We start from the raw sequence: 25395 nt of genomic DNA on the forward strand, positions 1-25395 counted from the left end.
CGGGCATAATGGCCGTCTGTGAAAACGGAGAGAGGATGGGTATCACACGGCATCTTGTAAGCGCTGGAAAACAAAGCTTATTTGAGGGGGTCTCGCCGCTCGGCGCCGCCCTTTGTGTCAACGTACGAGCCTCAATTGTTTTCTCCTCCGCGAGTAAATGCCCGGCTTAATGCGGTCCGGCAGCGCAGAGAAACGATACCTAGAGTTAAGTCTGAATATTAGGAATGCGTGCATTGCTGCTGATTACATTTAGGCTAAATGAGTATACACACATCGTGACTTTACACAGCTTTATTTTATCATCACACATGCGGTTAAATGTCTCCATGGTATAAACATTTCTGGCTCTATATCAGGAGTTGGAGGAGGAGGACATCTTGATAGGATGAAGATGCTACTTTGCTAACTTCAGGTCTCTTTTCCACTGTTCCAAAAACCTAGATAGCTCGCAATTTGGGCAATGAACACTTTGAGGAATGGCAGCTCGCCACCCTCTCTGTCTCCTTTTGTAGCGTCATAAGGCCACAGAGAATTGCTTTTGTCAAGTAGCCATTTAGAAAAAAAAACACAAGGACACATAGAAATAAAGAGGACCATCAAGTTTGATCTCGGTGTTCATGCAGGTTATATTTGATTGACTTTAAACATGCGTGTACATTGTAAGGCTTTGGATTTGACCAATAAATACATGTGATGACACACACTTCTGGTTTTCACTGTTGCTCTGAGGAATTGCTCTTACAAAACAACTTATAAACAGATGTTTTTCTTTAGAAAAAGAAAAAAAAACAACATTTTTTTTCAGAACATCTTCTTCCTTTTCATGAGGCTCACACCTTAGCTGGTCAGAGAAACTGCCGAATGAAACAATGTCGCTGGTGTTTCAGAATCATCTGTGTCTTATCATTGGTGGAAAAAAAAAAAAAAGAAGAACATTTTTTCCCCTAAACAGAAAAACGTGGAGAGCCAGACTCTTCCTTCAAAGAGCCTGCAGAGCGGCTGTTGTCTTTGAGGAGGGAGGGGAGATTGCTTTCAGCGGCCTCAGCCAGGACTGGTTCTCATCATTCTGACAATAAAACTCAAGCAGTTGAAACAAAGCAACGGTTCATGAAAAAAAAAAGAGGAGGCGGAGGAGAAAAAAAAAAAGAGGGGTCTAGGAGATTTCCGCTGGTCTGCTCTGAATTGCCCCCTCTTCAAATCCAACAGCCAAAGAGGAGCAGAGTGGTGATTTTAGGAAAAGCTTTGGAGGCTTAATTCCTCTGTGGCACCCTGGGGCCGAAGGACGCGGGGACCAAAGGCTTAGAAGTAGTTCAAAGATGAATGAGTGATTGTGCTTCCAAGTCCCAGAGGTTTGTTGTCGTAGTGTCGGGGTTTTATTGCAGCATTTTGTTTCTTTTTTTTTTTTTTTACAAGTTGAATGACTGAAACAGAGTAATGGAAGAGAATGTGCCATGTTGAGAGAGTCTGGTTCAGATCACTCGGATTAGGAAACAATACCTCGATGACTTCAGGCACTTGCTGTTGCTTTAACATGAGGAGCAGCCATGAAAATAAGAAATATCAATCAATGTGCAACATTCATGTCCATTTGACCCAAACAAATCTGAGATATTCTGCATTCACAGAGCGCGTTAGTTGTGTAATGAGTGCATGCTTTAAACAACAAGGCTGAACCATTATTAACACTATGGTATGTATATATTTACAGGCAAATCTGTACACTTTTTACATTTCTGCTACTGATAAAAGCCGTGGAAAAGAGTCACGAGAAAACGCGCCGGAGGGCGACGCTCCCCTCACACGTCAGCGCTCGAGGAGACCTGCGATAACCTGGGGTCGGACTCCATCTCGAAGCGGTAGTGGTAGCCGTCCCACAACTCAGAGCAGGCGTCCCGCATGTCGTAGATGCGCTTCTTGATGCCCTTGCGGTTGAGATAAAGCACAAAAAGGAAGACGAGGCAGATGAAGCCCAGGACGATACCCAAGAAGACGTACGAGGTGTGCAGGGCGAGGTCGGCCCCCGCGCCCCACTGACGGCAGCCCAGCGTCAGCGAGCCCACGGTCAGCATGGAGGTGTTTCGCATGCCGGCGGGGAAGGCGCACACCAGGCCCTCGGCGTCGCTGATGCGCCCCTGCGATCGGTTGAGCCACAGAGCGAACGGTTCGATGCCGCACGAACACGTGAAGGGGTTTTCCCCCAGCCGAAGATCCGCTCTGGGCAGGGAGTCCAGCTCTCGCAGGCCCTCCTCGGGCACCGTCTTGAAGGCGTTGAGGGTCAGGTCCAGCTCCTCCAGACGCTCCAAACCCGAGAAGGTGGAGTTGTGGACGGCCACCAGGGAGTTGTTGGAGAGCTGGAGCCGCTGCAAGCCGCTCAGGTGGGAGAAGATGCGCGAGGGTAAGTAGATGAGGCCGTTGTGAGAGAGGTCCAGGCGCTTCAGGGTGCCCAGGGAGCTCCAGCGGAGCGACGTGGCCAAGTCCATCACCGACGAGTGGTTGTAGAGGGCTCGGCTCAGGTTCAGCTCCCGCAGAGACTGGTTCTGCACGGTGAAGGCCTCGGGGTGGATGACCGCCAGCTGGTTGTTGCTCAGGTCCAGGGAGCGCAGGCTGCGGAGGCCGGCGAAGGAGTGGGACTCCACCTCGGAAATTCTGGATTTGAAGAGACGCAATCGACGACATCGATCACACACTTTCATATCACATAGAAGGGCAAGAAAATCGTTTTTTTTTTCCAGAAATAAAACATAAGGACTAATTCAATCTGAGATCAAAGCTTTCATTAAAATCCATTTCAAACACTTTGAAAGTCTGCAAAGCCGCCGTTTCAAGTGGCATGCAACCCAAAGGATGAAATCTGCTCAACCGTGAGCGATCAGCTGATGACTGAAAGAGTTTTTTTGCTATCAAGGCAAACTGTACCACGTCTCGAGGAATTGGTTGTGCATTCCTTATGCGTTGCGTTACAAAAGACACGTTACAGTCACGAGATAAAGCCCCCCATCAGGAGAGTCGTACCTGTTGTTGCTCAGAGAGAGGTTGGTCACATTCTCCAGCCCTTTGAACGACTCCGGGCCGATTCGACCGATTTGGTTCCCGGTGATGAAGAGATTCCGGGTGTATCCGGGGATGCCGCTCGGGACGCTGCGCAGCTCTCTGGAGACGCACTTCACGGTGTGAGCCGCCTCCGAGCACTCGCAGCGCGGAGGGCACGACGCGTAAACGGAGCCGAGCAGCGCGCAGAAAACTATGCGCCGCGCCAGATCCAGCATGTTGGGGAGGGAGACGTGCGGCGAAGAAGGGAGGAAGGGAGGAAGGAAGGAAGGGAGGAAGGAGAAAAACGGATCAAACGAAACGAATCAGCTCCTCCAAGACATCGGCATCACCCGTTTGTCCCGGCTGGGGAATGCGCTTCAACTTTGCATCGCTGCAGAGCGTGTGGCCGAGAGGCAGGGTCTGATTTCCATGAGAACAAAACCGGGGGTCGCGCTGATCAAGAGGGGCTTGTTTGATCCTTTTGGCCGCGGCGAAGCGGGGCGTCGCTTCTTCTCCAACAAAGAAGTTAAAAGGACCATCGATGATATGCGGGGAGGGGCTTCTCTCGCTCCTGTCCCGGATCCACCAGATCTTCCCTCTCAGCCTCGAGACACAGCGGGCACGAGAGGAGGAGGAGAAAGTGGTGCTCAGCTCAGACTTCTTCTTCTTCTTCTTCTTCTTCTTCGGGATATTTACCAGCACGCACGCCAAGTAAAGTCACGTGGCGCCGGTCAAGGTTGCAGTGCTTTACAGCTGGGCTTTTGATATGGAAATATGGGTTTCACGAATGGTATCATTGTTAAAAGCAGGTCAAACACAAGCAAAATGGTGTTTTCTCTAATAAATTGGACGTAAAATGCATCTAAATGTTGTATTTCTGTGTCATAGAATGCTGTCAGAAGTAATTGTCTTCCTCTAGTTTCATAAAAGAGGCTTTTATGAGAATTGCCTTGGCTTCACTTTTTACTCGTTGGTGGGTTGGATGTCTGGTGATTCCCACCTCCCAGGTGGTATGGTAAACGTGGGGGCCACAGGGTGTTTGGGGGGCCAGACTGAAGCCTTTGATCTCCCCATTCCTGAATACTGTGATGCTCTGCAGGATAATGGCCACCGTGTGAGACTTCTCGCCAGTCGATAGAGTATCAAAGCCTCAATGTTTATTCTGACAGCGTATAATGATTGTTACAGGAATCACTTCGGAGTCTATTTATAGAAACTTTCGGAAAAGGAGGAGAGGACTTTGTCTTTCACGGCTCGGAGAGCTGTGAAATCCTCACATTATCCCTCCTGCTGACGGCCTTTATGAAACACGACTGCTATAATCCATTAAAAGAAATACAAGTAATGAATAAATAAAAAACGGACACACATTTCTAATAATAGACATCTTTATTTGTATTATAGCTGTAAGTGACAAACACATTCAGAGTTCACAGTCACTTGCAGGAGTGCTCAAATTCCTCGTGGGCGTCATGATCTGCAGCATAAAAGGTATTTTGGGGATTACAGAAACAAAAGGAGGGTTTTGAAATTGCAGACTGATAGAAATATATATGGATAGTGGCACTGATAATAGCATCCCGACTGGCTTTTGTCAGCGGGCTGAATCACTCGGACCGCAGGTCTCCACATTCCTGGACCTGGCTCTTGGATACAACAAGGCACCGCAGCAGGAAACATCTACAACCATTCAAAAGATCAACTGAAGTCTGCATTCTTGGACATGCACGCCAGTAAAGAGATGCCGTTTACCTTCACAATGTCCATTTCTCCTCCTCAAATCTATGCATATGTCCAAAGCAGTAATAATGACAATGTTGAGTTGCATGTGCGGCCCTCAAAGGGCCATTCATTCATTGATTAGCTAATACAGCTCAAAATATATCTTATGGATGAGCCGTTTGACTAAAGAAAACTAATTAAACATTCAAAGATATAGTTTCTCTCCCATTTTCCAAGCCAAAGGCGTTTGTTTCTATGTTTTTCCCACAACCACATTCTCTGAGTTTGGACGGAGAAGAAAAGAGTCGGCATAATGAGCACAATTTGAAACTTCTTCTTTTTTTTATAAACACATGCTACTTTTAGTTACAACACTCCGAGCGCAGTCTGCTTGCTTGCATTCAAACGTACAAAATCTTAATTTCACAACCAATGAAAATATTAATATTTGAGATTTTGGGCCCAAAATATTTGCAATAAAAAGCGATAACCTCTTCCCACTAGTTACTAGCGGCATTGCATTAAAAACAGTAATGAAATATCACAGTAAGAAGGTTTAAAATTGTTCTTATACAGTATGCACTGCTTTAAATCGACGGCAGATTCTCCGTTTGAGGGAAAGACTCTGCAGCTCTCTTCTGCAGAAGCGACACACAGAGCAGCACAGGCTGTTGCATCGAATCAACATTAACTTAAGAAAGGCCCGTTACAGTGGAATATATTATTTATTCTCGCCACGGTTTGCCAGCAATCACACAAAATAACTTGAAGATTAAGAGAACGACATGAAGGAATAAAGATACAAACCAATCACAATGAAGTGCAGCTGATTATTAATCAAGAAGCCACAGTGTGCGTCGAACATCAACCACTCGCTCATCGTTTCTTGCATACATGCAACACACACACACACACACATGCTTGCATGCGATGCTCTCTCCGATCACAGTGTGCATGAATAACACTCACACACACACCCACACTCACACACACACTCACTCGTTCAGGCACACAATCTGCTGCCGAGCGGCGATGATATGCAGGAGTGGACTAAAGAGAACGAAAAATTACACCATTCAATTATTCAACGGATAAATCTGTAGTTTGAAAAGTATTTGAAGAGCACCTGGTGTACGACAGGATAATGCGTCATCAAATATTTACAGGCGACACGGGTGAGCAGCGCACGAGACGCCGCAGAATATCTGCTTTCAACAGGGAAGCCCGAAGAGGAGAGCCAAGTCTAGAAAGCTGCTGGGAAAAAAACAACAAAACAAAACAGTTCAAACTCCGAGCTCACACTTTTAATGACATACTCTGTTGGCCCGCTACGTATCGAAGCTTTGTGAAAAGAGCGCTGACATTTCGCGATGACCTTCGACTCTGATCTGCAGAGGTGGAGAACAGCAGGAGCGACGCTGGTCGGGCGCTGGGGGGGAACTGGGGATGTTCAGCCGGGAGTGTGAAAACCTGAGGCTCCGGGCTACCTGCTGCTTCTGGCGGCGCCGCGGACAAAGAGAGGGCTCAACACTTTTTTTTCTTCTCTCTCCTGTTTGATTGCAAACAATAGAGGGGATTTGAATCTACTTACGACAGCCATGGCAACAGATTTGGAGAGCCGAACCATCGATCGGAATTTAAGTGTTTTTTTCCCCCCCCCGCAAACGTGTCAAAAATGTAAATATGACATATAAAAAGGATCTGAGAGGTGATGTTTAGGCACTGACTCTTGCTTCTAATCCCATGAAGTCACAATGTGTAAAGAAAAGAACAAAACATCTCTCAAGATTAGGTTTTATAAGTTGGAAGAGCGGAAGAAATAAAACTCTGATATTCAAGGACACAGTTTGAGTTGGTCTCCCTTCCCTCCTACATTTGGCACGAGTACAGACAACCGAACGCTGAGCTACTCTGTTGGTTTCACTCTGTTCTTACAATCGGTGCACAGATGATCTGTAGCTGAAGAAAAAAAAAAGGTATGGAAACATTTTCTGTAAACGTATTAAAAGTAGAACCATGAGGCGACACATGCGATGCATGTACAACACATCTCTGAGAGTATCTTGTTTTTTTTTTTAGAACATGCAGGCTTTTAAGAAAATGCACAAAAGTACAAACAGCTCTAGCATGTCTAGCTTTAGGTTGCAGTTCTGTAGAAAAGCCAAGTTATAGATCCAAGCATGAAATGCAATAAACTCCCGAGAAAGGAATTTCAAAATCGATTCAACATGTTCCCCAGTATAAAAATGGCATCCTGGAAGTTAAGTTCAAATCGTCACATATCTGAAAGCAAGGCATGAATGTGTTCCCTCTGAGACTTCAGCTATGTATGTTCCTCTACTCGACAATCAATGTCCACACGTTGCAGGTGGCGGCGGCTTAAAGCTGCGGTTGCGGCTCCCAATAAACATAATCCATTAAGTGTGTTCCGGTAGTTGTGGGCGTGTTCAGTCACTTCTCTCTAAATAAATGACTCAGGATGAATTAATTCCAGCTTCACGTCTGGAGCGATGCCAGCGACGAGCTGCCTGCTTCCCACAAACCCCACCCCGTGCTGGACGTGCCCGTTTAACAACTGCCTCCCGGAGGTAAGAAGTCTTTGTCTCCTCGATCGCTCTCGCTCGACACCGCGCGACGTCCCCCTCACCCCGTTGTCGTCCAAAAGGTCAACCCCGCGTCCGAGCTGCAGGGGTTCCACTGAGTCCTCCGTCCGCCTCCCAGGTCACCGCAGGTTGAGGGCCAAGGTCACCGTGAGGATGATGCCCATCAGCATCAGGAAAGGCAGCCAGGTCTTCAGAAAGCCTGCACAGCTGGATGAGGCAGAGAACACCCACAGAGAGGAGGAGGAGAGCGAGATGAGGTGAGGAGAAGAAACTATCTAATCGTTGTGCGACTCCATCCCGGTAAGGCTCGTGTTTGAAAGGCCTTCTGGAGGAATGTACTATATACGCCCAAGAATGAGGGCTCTGTCTCGTGTCCTGAGACACAACAGGTTCAAGGCATACCAGGAGAATCACGCCTGAGCTCCTGGGATCATGGCGAGAAACCTCTTTCACAAGCTTCAGCCCTACTTCTTATGCTGGCTTTGAAGAGAGCAGCTTTAGATTATCGGGTTTTGAGCCTTTAAGGCAGATAAAATGCTGATATTTTTGGACAGAAGAGGCAAACTTTTTTGGGCCAAACTACAAAGTTCTACAAATCGTTGCAGGATTTGTCGTCGTCCGCCTGCGCCGGCGGCTCGTCTGGTTAGACGTGAGCCAAACAAACAAACAAGAAATAACTGAAAGTGCTGCACATATCCGAAGAGGAGGAGCTGGCTTGTGCAACTTCCATTATATGGAGATTGTCTAGGATTTTAAAAGTCAGACAACGAGCAGAAAACTGCTCATCCGCAAATGATTTCGGGAGAGTGTTAATAAGTAAAGTCTTATCTTCTGCCTCAAATCAAAAACACGTACAAAGCAAAAGAATTCAAGTGAGTCACCGAACGAGGAGAAAAGCCCCGCCTTAAATGAAAGTCCTATTTATCCGCTCGTCAACGCCAATGTAACCACAGCAGCTAACCTCTGCATGAACCAACTTTTGTTGCAACGAGATCAAACTTACGAAGCAGTTGAAGCTTTGCTGACAACAGATTGTTTGTCTTACTGGAAACCAGTATTATAAACACTTCACATACTGTATGTAATTAAAAACACAGTGAGGTGATGTGGTTATTCTCAATAACTTCAGGATTGTTGTTGACACAGTTCATGCAAGACGAGAAATCCAGTCCACAGCGAAGCGACAGTGGCAGGACACAACACATTGTGTGGCTCGTGTCCCGCACAATGAACTTAAGAGTCAAACAATGACTGAAAGTTTGAAGTGCTGGCACTTGGCATTAATTAGCGGGTGCGTCGTGTCTGAAAGTCTCCCGACACCGAGACGGCGCTTTCCTGGAAATGCTCCGGCGGGCCTGTAGAGCAGCCATCATAATATAGAGGAAATATTACTTTTGTTTCTTTATTATGCTTATAGTATTTATATGCTTATAGTATGTAATACTCAGCGTGTTTCTTTACATGGCTTGTATTGAGGTAATAAAGTAGTTTACAGTTAATTTCTATTCCTTCTCTGCATTGTGGAAGTTGGTTTATAGCTTTTTGGGCCAGTTACATTGGTTTCTTTTCTGGTTCGTCAGTTAATTTTGTTTGTCTGCTCTGTGGCGTATGAGAGAATAATGCAATTGACAAAGCGTTGAGCATCAACGGGCCATCTGTGGAGGCTCGCGCTGCGGCGGCGGCGAGCGCGAGTATAAACAAAGCTTTGTACCCACAGTCTGCATCCGGTGAGTCAGACTACTCCCGACCTCGGCAGTTCACACTATTTCCAAAGACTGGACGTGTTACTCCGGTCTCACCTGACATGCTTTCCGTGGATCAGAGAGAGCAGGCAGAGTTTGACCATGTTCCACGAGGTGCTGTTCTCATACCGCATCAGATTCAGAGCCATGGCGACGTGCGAGTGACAGTTGTCACAGCAGAGATTGTGCTTTGGAGAAAAAACAAGAGTAGAAATCATTCCTGGTGATTTCCTTTTCATAAAGTAAATATTAAAAGACATGTCCACAAGTCCCCTTCCTTACCATCCTGTGCTTGTACTCCTCTGAAGCGTCGTGCACCGCCGTGTCCCAGGCATTGGAACCACTAGCGTAGACTTTGCTAACGTCAAGGATCCAGTACCTGAAGTCAAAGAGAGAAATGAATCGTGTTGCGTAGGACCGACATCAGGAAACAGGTTTGGTTCTGACCTTTTCCTCTGAAGCAATATCTTCACTAAAAGATCAATTTAATCACAAACACCGAAACGCTTTCATGTACTCACTTTGTTGGTTTTCCAAAACCCATGTTGTCTTCCTGCAAAAGAAAAAAAAAAAAGAGAAAAGGTTTGTTACCGTTGAAATAAAAACATGTATTAAGTGAGAATTTGTGAATCAATGTCTCTTTAATTAGGATGTGCTCATTGTATTTTTGTACGACAATGCAAACACAGCAAAACACCCATGTTTATGTTCATTCTTTGGCAGTACACATGTAAGTAAACATTGTGTTTTTTAAAAGATGATCTAAATCAAAAACATGTGTTATAGTACCTGTGCATTATTTACACACATTTGGGGAAAAAATTGTTGCTGAAAGTACAGATGAAGAGCAAAATAGTGAGTTATTTAGCAGGAGGGGTTTGATGACAGTCTTTTGATGTTTGTTAACTCTTGTTTTGTAAAACCATTGGAAGAGACTCTACAATTGTCATCCTATGTTAAGTCTAATTCAAGCTGCAGGCGCATGAAACCTAAAAACACAAGTTTACGTCTCGTGAAAACAACCCAGTGTGCTCAAGGAGAGCCACTGCACTATATTTAATTTCACATGCAGGCCATGATGTGCTGCAGCAGCACAGTCATTACTCACAGAGACAAAGTAAGGTCCAGCAAAGTCCCGGATGACACCGGTGGAAGTGCAGATTCCCATGTGGCCAATGAATGGAACCAGCCATCTGAGCAAAACAAACAAGCACAGTTAATTTTAACACATACAAAGTGGAGTAGTGGACCTATTTTTTTTTTTTGCCATGACAGACAATGCCATTGTGAGATGCATACATCTCTTATTAAGCATATTGCAGTCAGAGGTAGGACAACATTACATGTCTAACAAAACTGTGCTGGAGAACAGAGAAAGTAAAAACTTCTCAAAATAATAATCTTCCAGTTTCATGTCCACTTATCTTCTCTGTATACAAAAGTCCTCAAATATCCTTGTTTTTGACTCTCATACACAGAATCTGCCAGCACTTTGTTAATGGAAGACAATAGATAATAATGTAAGCAAAAGATCTGATCAAATAAGCTCTTCCTCCACGACCATCAACTTATAAAACACACTGATTCCCACACTTGTTCGAGGAAAATCACCAAAATCTGAAATGTTGATACTAAACCAGTTATACACCGTTTCCAAACTAAACTAAAAAGGTGTCACTGATCACCTGTATGTTGGCTTTACGATAACTTTTGACTCCTTCAGGTATAGTCTTCATATTTTAGGAAACGTTTAATGTCGTTTAATTTAACAACAATGGTAATAATTGGCTTTTTTTAATGAATGCATCCTCAACTACATATACATGTTAAACTATACTCACCACGTTTAAACATTCCGCATATATATATATATATATATATATATATATATATATATATATATATATATATATATTTGCGACTAACGGCAACAGGCCGGTCTTGCTAGCTCAATGACGTTGAGCTAATAGAAGCTGTCACTTCGCCTCACGAGCTTTTAATCAGAAGAAGAAGAAAACTCACGATAGTATCGGGATCGGCGTCCACACGACGCAGTACGGAAAGCGACCGACTTCTGGGTTAATCCTCTCAGACGCGATCTGATAATTCTTCATGGTGTCTTTTTCATCAACAACATCCGCCATCACCAGCCGCGGAAAATGAACTTAAACTGTCCAGTTTACAGCGACGTTAAGTCGCCCGAATACCCGGAAATAATACCGGAAATTCAGGTTTTTGTTTTAGCTTCAAAATAAAGTTGAAGTAGTACTAAGTTGAGCGATATGCACAATCATAAATACATAACATTTAACATTTGATATGATGTAATAGTATATATTTAGTATATAGTATACAAATGGAGATCGGTGCGTTAATTGATAACAATATAATATATTTAAGTCAATTGACTTTTACTTTGAAAGGAACAGTCGAGCGCTGTTTCTCTTATTCCTGTCTGCTTGATTCTGTTGTCTGCTTTGGCAGCAGGAGCGACTTCCGGGATCGATGCGACCATCAAGAGGAAATAGATCAGTGACAGTTTTATAAAACTTTTGTCAAACAAGCCAGTCATGTTGTTTAACACACAGCCCATGGAGAAAATACATGTCTCACATTTCAAGCAATTACATTCACACCCATTTTAACAAGATTTCAACGTAATTAAGCGGTTCAATTGGATAATAAGCATTTAAAAACCATTCATGTGTTTAACGTGATGACTGTTCTATGATGTACAATGGTTTCAGTCAAAAACACACAGCTTGAACAACTGGTTCTAGTTTTGGGTTCCTATATTCTTTAAAGTAAGGATTTGCTGCTTTTTTCAGTTTAACATATTTGTGAAATTAATATCTTTTGACGTTGGACTGTTGATAGGAACAAACAATACAATAATGTGTAATCAAGGGCTTCAGGAAATTGTCCTGGACATTTATCTCAACATTCTGACAATATGTAGAACCTTTGACTAATCCTAAAACAACAACTCTGAATGACAATCAGCAATTAAAATAGCATTAGTTGCAGCCCTTGCTAAATAACCTTGCTGACTTTATGTGTCAAGGAGTCAACACCCAGAACAGAGGTCAGTGGTTCCCAAACAAGGGTTGACACAATTCATCTGAGGGGTAATAAGAGGATTATAGAAAAATAATCTGTCAAACAAGACAAAAGTATGTTTATGTTTTCTGACTTCTTTTTTTGTGTGCATCTTTTGGCTGTTAAAATGAATTCAACTGAACTGCTCAGTGCCCACAACTCGATTTGCCCACACTAAGGATGTGATAAGTATGTATTGGTTAATATAGAGGGGTTATGAGCCAAAACGCTTGAAAACAACCAGCTTGGAGAATTATTTTTAAAATACCAATATTGAGCTCTTTACTGGCCAAATCTTGCTAATTTCTCACTAAATATGTTACATGGTAGGGTTTCATTGCTTGACAGACAGGTATATTCAGCCAGAGAAGGGCAAAAAACAAACATTTCCATTAGAGAATAATAATATGAATAGCATTACAGTAATCATTCTCAAATATCTTTGGACATAGCATCTGAGCTAAATATACCAATACTTTAACCACGAACAACTAGATGTACAGCAACTTCCCCAAGTTGTCGGACCACATAATTACATGCCACTTCAGACAGAAAGGTTTTATTCTCGAGGCATATTTGAATGTATTGATGTGGCTCTATTGTATACTTTATTGTATGTCCATTAAGCAACTTTGGGTAACACTCAACCAAATTCTTTGTCAACAATAAGTCCCAGTTTTGGGTTCAGACTGTATTGCATAGGTCTATTGTTATCATCCAAATTCAATCCCACCACAAGGACTTTAATATGGGACTTCTGTCTGGTTTATTGCAAAAGAAAAGCCTCTATTTGATTTCACACCAGCACAAAGAGAGCTCTCCAGTATGGAGGAGGTGGAAGGCTGCAGCTATCGAAGGAGTTATTCATGGCAATGGTGGAAATGGGAAACAAAGATGAACCCAGGGGATCTGCTGGTGCCCTGTGTACTCCATACTGGGTCCCATTAGAAGTGACAGTTGATATATTGTACGAAGGGCAAAAACAAACTACTCAGCAAAAGCAGGCAGACGTTGATAAACGAAGGCACACTGGGTTCATCATCGGGGAGCGGAGGGAATTCTCCGGCAAAATGCCAACTCAATATCTGGCTGAGCCATCCAACCCAATTAGGCCAGAAGATGTGCTGCTTTAGGGACTGTTACTCGGTGACACGCTCTCCTTTTCAGTCAGAGGTTTGAAAAGTAAAATGTCAAGCCTTTGCTAGTCTCTCTGGAATGTGATGAGAAATAAAATTAGGATCTGATTCTACACTTTTTGGAACACATTTGAGAATGAGAAGTTGTGAGAAAGGTTGTGTAGACGAAATAAAAAGGTCATTTTTGATTTTCACTAAAAAAAAATGCTCTGATTAAAAACAGGTAAAATGTCTCTCCAAGCAATAATTTTAAAGCTACACAGCACTTTCAAGCCTTATTGTAACTTAGAAAAGCTCCCAATAGGTGCTGCTTTTCATTAAAGCCTAATGAAACCTCCCGGAAAGTTGTGTAACTGAAATGCATGAACGCACAAATACAACTCCCATAATGAATCAAACCATTGATTCAATGTAATTTGTTGAAATTGTGATATTGATCTTGCGTTCTACACTAATGTTCAAGTGCTGCATCAGAGAGGACAAGAGGGCGGTCATAACCTAGTTTATGTTGCGCAAGACTAGATTCCCAGCTGTAAACGGGGAAGCTCCACTGGAGCCCTGAAGTCCTGAAGAGGACCCAAAGGCCCCGGGAACACCGGCATGTGTGGCTCTTTGACTTGAACATAAAATGAGAGGGAAAAAAGAAGTTACACAACTTGCTTGTTTACCTTTTAGTACACTGAGGCTCTGTACTGTGTCTTTTCTTAAATCAAGTCAAAAAACTGTTCAATCAAATAACTACAAACTAATACCAGGAAGATACAATCATGAACAGACATTGTGGTCGGCTTCTGGGGTTCCTCTATATAATGGAGGTGTACATCCACAATGACACTAGGAGGGGAGTTATGTGGGGGCAGTGGGGCCCACATAACATTTTTGGTCCCAGCTTTGGTGAACTTTAATGCTTTCTAAAAGATGCTTTGCAATATGTTTGAGATATATTCTCAAAATCTAAAGCAGGTAAAAACAGCATCACTGTAAATGTGCATGAATGGTCACTGATCACAAACACCCAACCCAAATTAAAGTATTACTACATGTGTACGTGTACTTAAAGGCAATTGTTCATGCAACGTTGTTTCAGTGTGTTTTATCATTTATTTCTCCAAAAACAAGCAAACAAACAAAAGAACAAAGAAATCATGACCGCCTCTCTTTCTCTGGTAAAAAAAAAAGAAAAGCCACCCAGGTGGACACTGGTCCTATACCTGGCCTACATACATGACCACAGGGCCCAACGTGTTGTTCAAACTACAGAAAAAACATCAAACAAAAACTGAATACACTCGACAAGAAAATATATAAACATAAATAGCATGAAAATAGCAACATAAATAGCAAAATAAAAAGTAAAAATGAGTACATAAATGAGTACATACTGATCATTTAAGATGATCAGTAAAACAATGATACATATCACTAATAGAAAGGATACAATATAAAAAGCTCCAATCACATTTGTTGGTGTCTTTCTGCTCTGAACAAGGATACAAAAGGAAACACTGCCTCTCTGTGGATACGGAGCAGCGCTACTGCACATGCTGCGCAGGAGTCCTGCTCAGTTGTTGTTTTGACACACAAACGAGTCCCCTGACTGGAAAACAGGTTGAACAAGTGATCTTTGGTGAAGTGAAAACAAAACAACCTAAACTGCACAGAGACATGATCACAGTGGCAACTCCTCTTGAACACAAGAGTTGTGACAAGGTGTGTAACTTATTGCAGCGACATTGAGTGAGATGAAGATGATCAATGAAGATGATCTTATCTTGTATTATTCACAGATACCAATGTTGAATATAAGTCGATTGCCGATCTATTCAATTAAATTCTAGATACTGGAGTTGTAATTCCTGTTAAAGTTTTGACCAAAAAGGTTTTCTCTTCATTTTTATTCCTGAGGAAGTTTAATGAAATGTAAATTGAGTGAAAGTAAAAGGTAAAAATGAGACACCAAAGTATAGTTTACATGTTGTACTATACCCATGTACAAGTGCGTCATCATATCAAGTGTGGTTTGTAAAAACAAATGTGTTTTACAAAGGTGCTGGTGCACAATGTGTTATTGTACGAATACAAAACAATTCAATACATTTATGTTGAGCTTTTGTTCCTCTTTGTTTCACAAAGTGAAGAAAGCAAGCTGTGTCAATGGGGGTTGCCTTACACATAAAGAATGCTCTGTGTCTTTACACAGTGAGGGATACGGTGTGATAAGTAAACACTGGTATCAGATCGGTATCAGCTCTCACACCACGCACAGGTCTCTCTATCGGTATCTAGGCTGAGAAGAATAACACAGGCGTGAAAACTATACAATTCAACACAGGAGATGTGTCCTTCTGCATGAAAGAGCCACCAGCTCATAATGTTTGAACAGATGTTGTTGTATGTTTAGTTGAGTGCAAGTTCCTTAATATTTGTTTTTATTTTTTAATCAAATGACTGAAAACTAGTTTTGAAGTAGTTTGTTTGCTTTGCAAACTCGGTCATAGTTTTTAACTCACCTGTCTAAAGTACTCTCATGTTTGCCAGGGCACTTTATTTAAATGTGATATTCTATTGTAAATGTAAATATTGTAATAGTAAATTGAATATGCTCATATTTCTTGCACTGTGTATTGTTTGTTCAATGTAGTGCACCATCCGCCATGACAAAGTCCTCGTATGTGAAAACATATGTGGCAATAAATGGTTCTGATTATGATTGTTTTAATGCATGTCTGAAATTAATGGTAAGTTTACACGCACACACACACACACACACACACACACACACACACACACACACACACACACACACACACACACACCAAGAAGTACAACTCAAGGTTCAGCGATTAAGCTACACGTTGTATTTAATGTTATTCAGTATATTGTGACCTAAACAATTATGAAAATGAACTCAATCAAACACGGTAGAAAACTGATGGAGAATATTATGGCAATAATCAAAAATGACATTGGCTTGAGACAGGAAATGAAATTATTGAGGAAGGGAGTGTGGTAAGCAGGAGGAAGTGTGTAAATAAGAGCGATAAATGGCTGAAGAAAGACCGTGAAAACCCTTCAGCTCAGCAGATCTGTGTGCTTATCAGACGTTTACCGGATGTCTATATTTAAACCTGTGAAGAGAAGGAAAGTCACTGGTGATGTGAACGTATTGCATCCAGAAATCCTCCCGATTCAAAGCCACATGACATTTTTAAATGAGGAACTGTGATGAAATTACACAAATCTGTAATGTTTTGTACATGAAAGAGCAAACCGTAATGTTCAGTTTGACTAGTGCCGGCAATCTGAACCTGCGTCCTTACACCTAAAAATGTAGATTTTAATATGTGTGCAAACGACTCACTTATTTAGGTTACGCGGTTTTTACTTGTCATTGTACGATAGGGCTGTACAACACAATTTAGATTGTAGTCTCAATTTGCTAGAAAGAAAACACAAATAAACTGTTTTAGAGGAGTTAAGGAGTCTCACAGCCAGATGAAAGAAGCTGTTTTGTTGTCTGGTGGTTCGGCAGCTGATACTTCTGTATCTCTTTCCAGACGGTAGCAGGGTGAACAGGTTGGGTCTGGGTGGGGTTTGTCTTATCCCCTTAGATCTTCGTATGCTTCTCTTCTCACCAACATCTCTGATGCTTGTGAACAATTATCTTGTGATGGTTTTAAATCAGCCGCTGCCGAGCCCTCCTGTCCTGTGCCGTGCCAGTTTGAAGACCGTTGGCAGGATGGAGATGTGTGAGGACTGCGTCAGGTGGTTTGTGATGCTGATACCCAGGAACTAAAAGGTGCTACCTGGCTCCATTGATGTAGACACGGGGTTTGCGTTTTCCCCTCATTTCTTTCAAAAAATCAACTCTCAGCTTCTTGTTCCTTGAGCAGTCGTTCAGCCGTACGTTTGTCCTCTGATTGTTGATTTCCTCTCGATATGAAGTCTCACTGTTGTTTGTAATGTTTGGGGTGTAGCAGTCGTGGGCGCATGGCGTGAACAGGAGGGGGCCGAGCACACAGCCCTGGGGGGCTCCGCTGGTCAACACGAGAGTGGGCGGAGGTTTGGCCGCCAATCCGAATCGCTTGGGGTCTGTTTGTGAAGAAGTCGAATAACCAATTGCAGAGTGAGATGCTCGAGTCCGGAGTGCCAAATTTACAGATCAGTTTCATTGGGGGTGGAGTGGGAGGAGGCTGAGACGATATCAACAACAGTTTGATGGAGGTGTTGTTATTTACCAGGTGAGGGAGTGAAGAGCAGTGGAGACAGCATCCTCTGTGGATCTATTGTCTCCGTATCCAAACTGGTGAGGGTCCAGGCTGCCTGGGACGTTGTATTTTTGATGTGCTGGAGAAAGAAGTTTCTCAAAAGCACTTTCTGAAAATGGGGGTCGGGGCAGTGCAGACGTTTTAGGAACAGGAACAATGCTAGCTGTGTTTAAGAAAGGGATGTGTTGAGAAATGTTAGGGATGGGGTTATCGTTCAATATTATACTGTTGCTGCCATGAGCACTTTGTACACTTAACCCTGTAAAGTTTCTCAGATGAAATCCTTCTCATCCGAAGTCGTCGACTGTAACGCACAGTGAATGGTGTCTGGTACACTGTGTGAACTCAATACCTCCACCCAGCACAGGAGAGAACTGTTGCTTAAAGGAAAACACTTTCCAGAGAACCAGGCGGCTAGAAAGCAACCACAGTGTTTTTAATCCCAGTTCTCAGTGGACTCAGTCAGAGTGAGAAGATCTTTAACATCTGGGGCGCTTTCCCCCTCCTCTTCATGTCATCCTTAAGTATACACACCCTCACAAATATGCAAACAATTGACCGCATTCTGTTTCTCTTAAAGGTACAGTGTGTAGGGGCTCTATCAGTGGCAATAGAGAACATACGTATTAATAAGTATGTTTTCATACATGCATTGACTTTTATAATCACCTAAAACTAAGCATTGTTATCTTAGCTTCATCTACACAGGGAGCAGGTCTCTTCACAGAGTCCGCCACATGAAAATATTGTGGTTGTAAAGGCCTCAGTACTAAAAGCTAAGATTAAAATGAAGCAATCACAGACAAGGTAATCGTCTGAAGCTGTACTGATGGAGAATGCTACATGTTCTCATGATCAGCAGGTGAAACTGAGAAATATGTAGAAATATGTAGGTTGACTGGAGGGTTTCCTCAGTGGTTCCAAAAGCTCTTTCTTTGGAAATACTCCTATTCGCTGGAGCAAAAACGGATACCACTCATATCTGAGACAGCAGCAAGGAGCAGTTCAGCTCCTCAGAAAGATTAAGGTTACGACACCTCAAAACCAAGTGTAAAAACTGCAAGTTGAATTTTAATGGAGGAGTGGGGCTGTTTGGAGTCTTTATGCTAAAATGAGCCGACTGTTTGCTCGCTGAAACTTCACAGACTCCTGTATTTACACAGGAACGACATGAAAGCATATTTTCCCAAAAATATATCCAACTACTACTTTAATAGTACATGTCCCTGTAATATCCCATAATTTGCCCACCATCACACCTGAATAAATATGTAAAGTTGGATAAGTATCTTAACTGGAGTAATTCAGTCGACGTTCAAGGTTTTTATTTTGCCATTTGTGCCTTGACCAACAGTCTAGACACATTGGGATTTTTTTGTGCAGGTCTCTCCGAGTCAACAGTATGTGGGAATAAAAACACACAATAATAAGAAAGAGAAAAACATGTAACATATCAGCTGCTGTGTGCCTGTGTGATATTATACAGTTTGTATACTGTCTTACCAGCTCTGTGTTAACTCCTGAGCAGATTCACTGACAAAGAATGTTCACACCCACAGTCTCTCTCTCTCTCTCTCTCTCTCTCTCTCTCTCTCTCTCTCTCTCTCTCTCTCTCTCTCTCTCTCTCTGAGTGGTGAATGGCTCCTGAGATTAAAGAATGTTTTTTTTTCGTAATGTCCTCTCAAATATTGGAAATACCGCCGCAAAACCACTTCCTCTGCTGCTCGAGCTTGAACATTGTTTGAGGCTACACCTTTACCTCCGAGGGGCACCTTCTTCCTCTTGATTCACCGGGTGCCTGTCAAGTGACAAGCACGGCGCAGCTTCCGGTACCCGTTTTCAAAATAAAACACCTTTATTTACTGTCCATGAAAGCTCCACTACGGTAAACTGTCCTAAATATTGCCACCAAACAAACAAAAAAACACTGATGCAATGACTGACGGCTCACTAGCCTACATTTTGGCTATAAATGTATTTATATATTTATAGACTGTATTTTTAAAAAAATGCACACACGAAGTAACACAGATTTGTGATTCATATAATATTTTTTAATTCGCAAATTTAATTTGTGTATTTAACGTATTATTGTTTCTTAAATCTTGTTTCATTGCTGCTTAGCACACCAACACACTACAGTAGTGTGTTATGACTCCTGAACTTCGTTTCTATTTCTAAGTCTCTTTTGATCCGTCTCACATAGCGATGGGATGAGCTCATTGTCTCATTGCAGATCAATCCAGAGTTTTAGCATTTTCTCTATTGATCTAACGGTCACCACGTAATCCCGTTTTTTATTTATTATTATGGCCAAATCGATAGACTTCCGGCTGTGTTTAAAGGTCGTCAGCTTGATGCAACTTTCTCACTTTCAGAACAAGTCTGTTGAATACTTGGCTCAGCTGGGCGGAGGAGGAGGAGGAGGAGGTGGAGGAGGAAGAGGTCATTTCCACCGCGGGGGCACTAAAGGAAACAAGGAATCATTACAAGGTGGGTAAATAGTCAGTAAACGAGGTCACCTGTTCAAGGGATGCGCTCCATTTAATAAGTTACCCCGGTGTTTCGGTGCGGGGGCAGAAGTTTTGTGGACCGCCTCGGGTTCAGCCCCGGAGCTTTTTTACGGTAGCTTTCACACGACTGACGGTCAATTAGACACGACTCGGTTCAGTGAACCCAGATGAAGTCCCCCCCCGATTTGATGGGGGACAATAGACACACTGCGGCATGTTAACAAGGATGGGACATGTGTCGAGGTTTACAACTACAACTTTACAATCTTCACCCACTCCTGTTTCACCAGTCACACCAGTTAGCCCATAGCCTGCGACTGCTGGTCCTGCAAAACTATATGCCGGTTAGACAGAAACAGCAAGGGGAGGGATTGCAATTTTCTTTTCTTTTTTTGTCTTTCTTCAACACAGTTTGTGGGAGCAGAACTATCAGTGCTGCTCATTACATAAAATCAGCCACCAGGATGGTCACTGCTGTTTCTGCAGGAAATCTCAGAGCTGAACTCACTTGACATCTATAAATATGGATAATTAGATGTCCATATCAATAAAGAGAGAAACTCCAAAGCGAAGGAGCTTCTGAGTTTACGGGACAGATTGTAACTTACTCAAAATGCAATTTAATGAAGCCGTTAATCACCATGGCATTCATCTGAGACTTAATTCTGACATCAGGGTTAAACATTGACTATGTTTTTAGTACTCAAATGTCCTAATTCTGACCTTGACTGTGTGAAAACATAGAAAGCGTACGAGCCTAAAACAGCAAACTGACTAACCTGAGCAACACATGCAGGAGAGGAGACGCATCTGATTACTGGTGATCCGTGCTAAAGTGTGTGGTTTGACATTTATATATTTATATCTTTGCAGCAACAACAAAAAAGGTCATTTTCATCCACTTCGACCCTTCAAACCTCTGCAGGAACCCCAGTGTGCCACCTTACTGGTATGGCCACCATTGTGATGGACAGAATCGGGCGAGTGTTCATCAGCCCGCAGCAGATCCGAGGGGTCCCCCGAATGCTGACCGAGGCCGCGCCCTCCATGCCCGGCACCGTGAGGGACACCGAGGTGCCCTACTACTTCCGGGAGCGCTACGTCTGCACCGGCTACCGGCCGCTCAATCAAAACTGGCGCTACTACTTCCTGTCTTTATTCCAGCGCCACAACGAGACCATCAACGTCTGGACTCACCTGTTGGCGTTTCTAGTTCTCCTGGTCAAATTCCGGCAACTGGGCGAGACGGTGGACTTCGTGGGTGATCCTCATTCCTGGCCTCTGTTGATCCTCCTCCTGTCCTCCCTGACCTACTCGGCGTTCAGCGCGACGGCCCACCTGCTGGGTGGCAAGTCCGAGCTGTGCCACTACTTCTTCTTCTTCCTGGACTACGTCGGGGTCGCGCAGTACCAGTACGGCAGCGCCGTCGTTCACTTTTACTACGCCGTGGACGAGCGCCTGCACGGACACGTGCGCGGCATCTTCATGCCCGCCGCCGCCGCCCTCAGCTGCCTGTCGTGCCTGGGGTGCTGCTACGGTAAGTACTGCAACCACAGCCTGCCGCCGTGGGTGCGTAAGGTGTGCCAGGTGGTGCCCTCGGCCCTCGCCTACACGTGGGACAGCAGTCCCGTGGCGAAGAGACTCGTGTCCTGGTTGACAGGCGGCGGCGGCGGCGACCCGGCCATCGCCTACCACTTCGGCCAGGTTTCCTTCTTTCTCAGCTGCTCCTTCTTCTTCGCCTTCCCCGTGCTGGAGCGCTGCTTCCCCGGACGGTGCAATTTCTTGGGGCAGAGCCATCAGATGTTCCACGTTTTCCTGTCCTGCTGCACCCTGTGTCAGATCCACGCGTCCCACCTCGACTACGTGGGCCGCAGGGAGCTGTACTCGCGTCTGCACGGGAGCGGCGAGGCGGCCGCGTTCGTAGGACTGTACGCCGCCACTTTGGCCGCGTGTGTGCTGATCGCCGCCTTCATGCTGAGGAGAGCGAAGAAAATGCTCGACATCGCCGCAAAGTCCAAGTAAAAGATTAAATGTTGTGTAGGAGCTATTTGCAAAAGCCTTAATGTGCCTTTTCATTCCAGACTAACTGCTTCGATATAAAGTTAGCTAATTGTACTGTTTATGCTGCTGGCTTGACTTTGGATTGAGGCGGATTACAAGAGGGAATACAGAATGGTAGGAGTTTGTATTTTGGTACTGATGCGTGTTAGAAGTTTTGAATCATTCACGATATCACGGATCAGCAATGGGTGGTACTTTAAAACATAATAAATAAATCTTACACATTACATACCAGTATGTGGTCATTTTTTATGATCACTGCTGTTTCTGATAGATGCATGCATTCGGATTCGTTCAATTATCAATTTATTTTGGGGGATTTCTTTCTTTATTTTATCCTACAATACTGGGATAATATGAAGAATACCATCGGAAATGTGCAAACAGTCACTGAATTTGAATAACTGTTTTGTTATTCATGCTGTTGGCATATTTCACCCCCAACCAATGGACTTAAATGTGTTTATTATAATTATGAAAGGAACTGAGAGGAATCTAAAAAATGGAACTTCACAATTGAACTTCAGACAAATTCAAAGACTTTACCATTTTACAGTGAACTTAATATATATTTATTACATATGGAGCCTGTGTTTGTGCCTTAAGAGACTTTGTATTTCAACATTTGATGTAACATTTCGCCGAAAGTTGGTGCTGATTGAGTGTTATCCTGTGATTGTTACTGTTCTCGAGCACCATCACAAAATGGCACTTTTTTTTCATCTTTAAGATTTAAGTCATACACGTTGGTTAGAAATCTTTATGATTGGTAGATTTAAACTGTTTTTTGTTGTTTTTCTAAACACGTTCTGGTTCATAGGACATTTAGATATATTGATACACAGACTTTAGATCGTTTATAAGAATGCTGGATATTTTTTATAAGAGATATAATTTATAATAAAGACTTAAAAATGGATATATCTTATCTTCAACATGAGTATTCATGTGTGGACTGTGGTACTACGTATAGATTGGGATGTCAGCAATCACTGTAATAATGGAAATCTTAATGGTGTCCTTTTGAGACCAGAAGGGAAAACTGAATGTAGGTCTTACATGAATGTACTAAAAATGTATGTCTTTGTGAGATGATAATGCTTACTACTGATCAAGATGTGAACACAGTGGGATTGAGTTTCACAGACATCTCTTGGGGACCGAGCGGCAGAAAAATGTGTTTCTTGCCACTGTGTAAAACTCTCTTGTCAAATGACTAAGAAGTTGGTGATATTTATCAGGAAAGTGTTGACCTTTGCACACTGTACTAGGAGCAATATACATGTTATCTTCATTGTTATCATTTAAATACAGTAATAATATGCACAGTCGTCCCCCAAACTGTATTTTTGCTGACTTGGCAGTCAGAAATAAAAGTTAAATGCTACTTTATATGGTTGGATCCAAGTGTCTCAAACTAGCTAAAGGTTAAACAATATATATATATATATATATATATATATATATATATATATATATATATATATATATATATATATATATATATATATACATACATACATTTTTAACACAAAGTCACTTTGTTGATTTTTTTTATTGCTATCCAGTCAAATTCAGACATAACATAATGATTTTCCAAACAGCTGTTCACTCAAGCAGGAGAGAAAAGTGCATTCAGAGACCAGACTGTTGATACTTTGTTCTTATAAACAGATGATAAAGTCTTGACTAAGTCTGTACAGGGAGATTCATAGTTGAAGGGCGTCTGCCCCGAGCAGCAGCAAGATAAACCCCCAAGTGTTTAGTATTTGGCCAAGTCAGTAACTGACTTTTTGTGGTTTACAGGTAACTGAGCGTTAACACAGCTAGCTTAGCTTCTATCGAGCAATTCAACATCCACTGATGCTAAAAATGTACTAATGTTGTCTGGAAATGTTTAGTGGAGCTTTGAACTATGTCGAAATAAGTATTTAGCTACATCGCAATATTTTAAAAGGGAGGAGCCGCCTTGGAAAATTCAAACAAGTCTCCGGTTCGGCTGCCCCTTTAGCCGTAAGCGAGTTGGCTATGCAGAAATTCACACACGCGCTTGAGCTGCCGCCATTATTATCCACATGTCCTCACACAGCGTACAAAACATAACTCTTGCTTGTGTCATAGCATATGAATAAACCTGATTGTGGTTTACTGTCGTCTGCTGTCATTTTTTGTGTGTGTTTACAAAGAGGTATGTGCAGCAATAACAGTCCAAATCCAGCTGGTCATTGTGAAATAGAGGAGGGAATAGTGGGTGTTCCTTTGACCACGAGCCAATCAAAGCAGAGGAGCTCCATTGAAGTGGCCAATCAGAGTCGTTAGATTGATGCCACGCCCACTTCATTGAACCAACTCCCACCATCCCCGGAAATATACCATTTGTAGCGGCAGCCGATGGTCTAACTAAGACATTTTAATATGATTTAACGATTATGAGACGACTCTAAATATGTACAGTTGAGACGACTCTAAATATGTAGGTACGAGCATTTTGTTTTACATACAAATTGTGAACGTAATTATGTTTCCATTGGATTAAGAAGAAAAAAGAAAAAGATGGCAGTAAGAGATCTATAGTATTATGTATTATCCATGATCAATCTTCCATTATATGTATTGAATCCAACATGTTTCAAGTCTGCGATGACAGCGTCCTATATCTGCCAGGAGGGGGCATTAGAAGACTACAGGGACATTTTTACATAGTCTAAATTAGTTTATTGAGGAAATATTGGACAATGTCTCCCTCAACTTAATTATTAGACTTATATTACCATCAAGGGCTCAGATTATGCCAGATCCAGCTGTATACAGTGGTTAAGTGTCTGTTTCTGCTGTAAATAAGAACTTATGACCAAATTCCTACCGTCCTACAGTGCCCCCTCCTGGCGGATAAGATCACCTGCATGCCACAGCAGAATCCATCCAAATTAGAAATTACAGTAAATCTCTTTTTAGGTGCGAACAATACATACGTAGCCATTTCAAACGATGCAAATACAGATCATTAAGAGAAAAATACTCACACTTCCATGACATTCATGTGTATGTTGGTGGATTTGAGTGAATTTGTGGCTATAACAACGCCTTATATCACCTTGCATTGATAAACCAGCCATTTCAAAGAGATGCAGGTTTATTAAATCACAACTCTGTTCGGGTTCTTGTGCTTTCAAAACCAAACACATGTTAAATACTTTATGAAAGAGACCAAATAAGTACAT

The 25395-nt window shown here is 42.7% G+C and overlaps 3 protein-coding genes across 6 annotated transcripts; 1 reads left to right on the top strand and 2 right to left on the bottom strand.

Annotated features, from left to right (window-relative positions):
* Positions 1–295: 295 nt before the first annotated feature.
* On the bottom strand, positions 296–4231 carry LOC137784645 (trophoblast glycoprotein-like). The gene is made up of 2 exons (XM_068575479.1): positions 3013–4231; positions 296–2646 (listed from the first exon to the last, which is right to left on the bottom strand). The coding sequence occupies exons 1-2, from the start codon at positions 3264–3266 to the stop codon at positions 1797–1799; spliced, it is 1104 nt and encodes a 367-aa protein (XP_068431580.1). The 5' UTR covers positions 3267–4231; the 3' UTR covers positions 296–1796.
* Positions 4232–4423: 192 nt separating this feature from the next.
* tmem222b (transmembrane protein 222b) lies at positions 4424–11286 on the bottom strand. 3 transcript variants are annotated; one of them, XR_011077422.1, is made up of 7 exons: positions 11120–11286; positions 10206–10290; positions 9619–9650; positions 9380–9476; positions 9155–9285; positions 7400–7562; positions 4424–6301 (listed from the first exon to the last, which is right to left on the bottom strand). XR_011077422.1 is itself a non-coding variant. In XM_068575481.1 (6 exons), exons 1-6 carry the CDS (start codon positions 11239–11241, stop codon positions 4638–4640), a joined length of 540 nt encoding a protein of 179 aa, XP_068431582.1. In that variant the 5' UTR covers positions 11242–11286; the 3' UTR covers positions 4424–4637. The 3 variants fall into 3 exon arrangements, 2 of the variants coding, with proteins under 2 accessions (XP_068431582.1, XP_068431581.1); XM_068575481.1 differs by lacking the exon at positions 7400–7562 and having other exon boundaries at positions 4424–4710; XM_068575480.1 differs by having other exon boundaries at positions 4424–7562.
* Positions 11287–20055: 8769 nt separating this feature from the next.
* Positions 20056–23521, top strand: paqr7a (progestin and adipoQ receptor family member VII, a). 2 transcript variants are annotated; one of them, XM_068575660.1, is made up of 2 exons: positions 20056–20093; positions 21039–23521. In XM_068575660.1, the coding sequence occupies exon 2, from the start codon at positions 21065–21067 to the stop codon at positions 22133–22135; it is 1071 nt and encodes a 356-aa protein (XP_068431761.1). In that variant the 5' UTR covers positions 20056–20093; positions 21039–21064; the 3' UTR covers positions 22136–23521. The 2 variants fall into 2 exon arrangements, with proteins under 2 accessions (XP_068431761.1, XP_068431760.1); XM_068575659.1 differs by having other exon boundaries at positions 20072–20093; positions 20987–23521.
* The last annotated feature ends 1874 nt before the right edge of the window (positions 23522–25395 follow it).

This window comes from Clinocottus analis, unplaced genomic scaffold (genome assembly GCF_023055335.1).
Source record: "Clinocottus analis isolate CAN_PGR_092001 unplaced genomic scaffold, fCliAna1.0.p SCAF_14, whole genome shotgun sequence".
NCBI lineage: Eukaryota > Metazoa > Chordata > Actinopteri > Perciformes > Cottidae > Clinocottus > Clinocottus analis.